The sequence below is a fragment of the Lepisma saccharinum genome, chromosome 7 (assembly GCF_977018435.1).
Source record: "Lepisma saccharinum chromosome 7, izLepSacc3.1, whole genome shotgun sequence".
In the NCBI taxonomy this organism is placed as follows: domain Eukaryota; kingdom Metazoa; phylum Arthropoda; class Insecta; order Zygentoma; family Lepismatidae; genus Lepisma; species Lepisma saccharinum.
In genome coordinates, this window is record NC_139235.1 from 59,124,059 (window position 1) to 59,125,996 (window position 1,938).

Below are 1,938 nucleotides of genomic sequence, written 5' to 3' on the forward strand. Positions count from 1 at the left end.
AGCTACTTTTCGTGCCCACTCTATATAAGCAAGATAAGATGTCTCTATTCATTTGTGCTTTTGAAAGTTATTAATGAAAGTGCAACAATGCTGTAATCTATAGTGTACTCTGTAACATATGTGTAATCTACAGTGCCTTGAGTCGGGGGGAACTGGCAGCACTGTGAGAGGAAGATGGCTGAGGGTGAAGGTGTGGATCGGAGAGGGAGCAGCTCGATTGCTTGTAGAGGTCTTGTGATAATAAAGTATGTTGTTGACTAAGCGAAGTCTTTTTAAGAGATAGAAGACCACGAGACATGGCGCAGTCGTGTGGAAATGTTGCGACCCGAAAATAAAACTCGGGCTTCAGACAGGCGGAAGAACGGGTGAGTTGAGTGCCTACGTGTGAATTTTGTTCGCCGTCATGGAATCGGCCAAGATTCCCAAGGAATTGCAGCTTTCGGGTAATCTAAGTGAAAACTGGCGTCGCTTTCGACAGAACTTCGAAATATATATGAAAGCAGCAGGGCATAACACGAAGTCTAGTGACGTAAAAGTTGCCATATTACTTAATGTAATAGGTGAGGAGGCTGTTGACTTGTTGAGTACTTTTAGTTTGTCGGAAGAGTCCAAGAGTAATTATGAACACGTTTTGCTAGCATATGAAAATTACGCAAATCCGAGAAAAAATACTGTGGTGGAGAGGTATGTTTTCAACTCTCGTGTACAAAGTGAAGGAGAGTTCTTCGATAATTTTGTAACTGATCTCAAAAAACTGGTAAAGTCGTGTAATTTTGGTGACCAAGCAGATAGCGTGGTCCGAGATCGTATAGTTTTGGGTGTTCATGACAGAAGCCTACAAGAAAGAATGTTACGAGAGGGAGACTTGTCACTCGAAAAAGCTGTGGAAATGGGACGTTCAGCAGAAAGAAGCTAGCAACAAGCAACCACGATTCAGAATAGGAACCCAGGTATGAATGCTGTGATGGTCGTGAAAGCCCATAAGGAAGAAGAAACTCGTCCAGTAGGAGGTATGGTAAATCCTCATAAGTCGTACCAGAATAAGACGAACAGGAATAAGAAAAATGAAGAGGAAGTATATCAGTGCAAGAGGTGTGGTTATAAGCATAAAAAAGCAGCATGCCCAGCATTTGGTAAGCGTTGTAAAAAGTGTAATGGGTATAATCATTTTGCAGTTGGGTGTAAAGTGAAACAAGTAAAAAATGTGGAATTGCAAGATGACACGTCAGACAGTGGTGGTGAGGTGTTAAGTGTTACTGCTGTATTTGCAGCAAGTGGAAGTGCAAGTACCCACAATAAAGAAGATGGTCGGAAGGAGTGGTTAGAAAAAATAATGGTAGAGAATGAGGAGATTCAGTTCAAACTTGATGCTGGTGCTGAAGTTAATGTGATGCCACTAAGGGTATTGAGTGAAATTAAAAGTAAGGACAAGCTAAGGCCAACAAGGGTGGTCATAGAAAGCTTTGGAGGTGCAAAAATTCGTCCATTAGGTGTGGCAAAGTTAAGCTGTGCGTCACAATTGTCTGAAATGGAGTTAGAGTTTGTAATAATTAAAGATGAGTTCAGGCAATGTAAGCCAATATTAGGTGTAAATGCATGTGTCAGCCTAAATCTAGTGAAAAGGGTGCAGGTTAATCCAGTATCCGCAAGTGACAAAATTGAGTTCATTGAAAGTAATAAAGATGTTTTTGAAGGAGTAGGTAAATGCTCAGGTAAATTAAGAATAGAAATAGATGAAAATGTAAAACCAGTTGCTAAGCCTCCACGAAGAGTGCCTCATTCATTGAGACCTAAATTAAAACAAAGCTTAGAAGTGTTGGAAAAACAAGGTATAATAGTTAAAGAGGAGAATCCTCAAGCATGGGTCAGTAATTTAGTAATTATTGAAAAACCAAATGGCTCACTAAGGTTGTGTTTAGATCCTCAGGATTTGAATAA

The 1,938-nt window shown here is 40.2% G+C and overlaps 1 protein-coding gene across 1 annotated transcript; it reads left to right on the top strand.

The window, feature by feature from the left end:
* The first annotated feature begins 403 nt into the window (after positions 1-403).
* Positions 404-916, top strand: LOC145990482 (uncharacterized). Its single transcript, XM_083126176.1, has one exon. The coding sequence runs from the start codon at positions 404-406 to the stop codon at positions 914-916; it is 513 nt and encodes a 170-aa protein (XP_082982302.1).
* Positions 917-1,938: the final 1,022 nt, after the last annotated feature.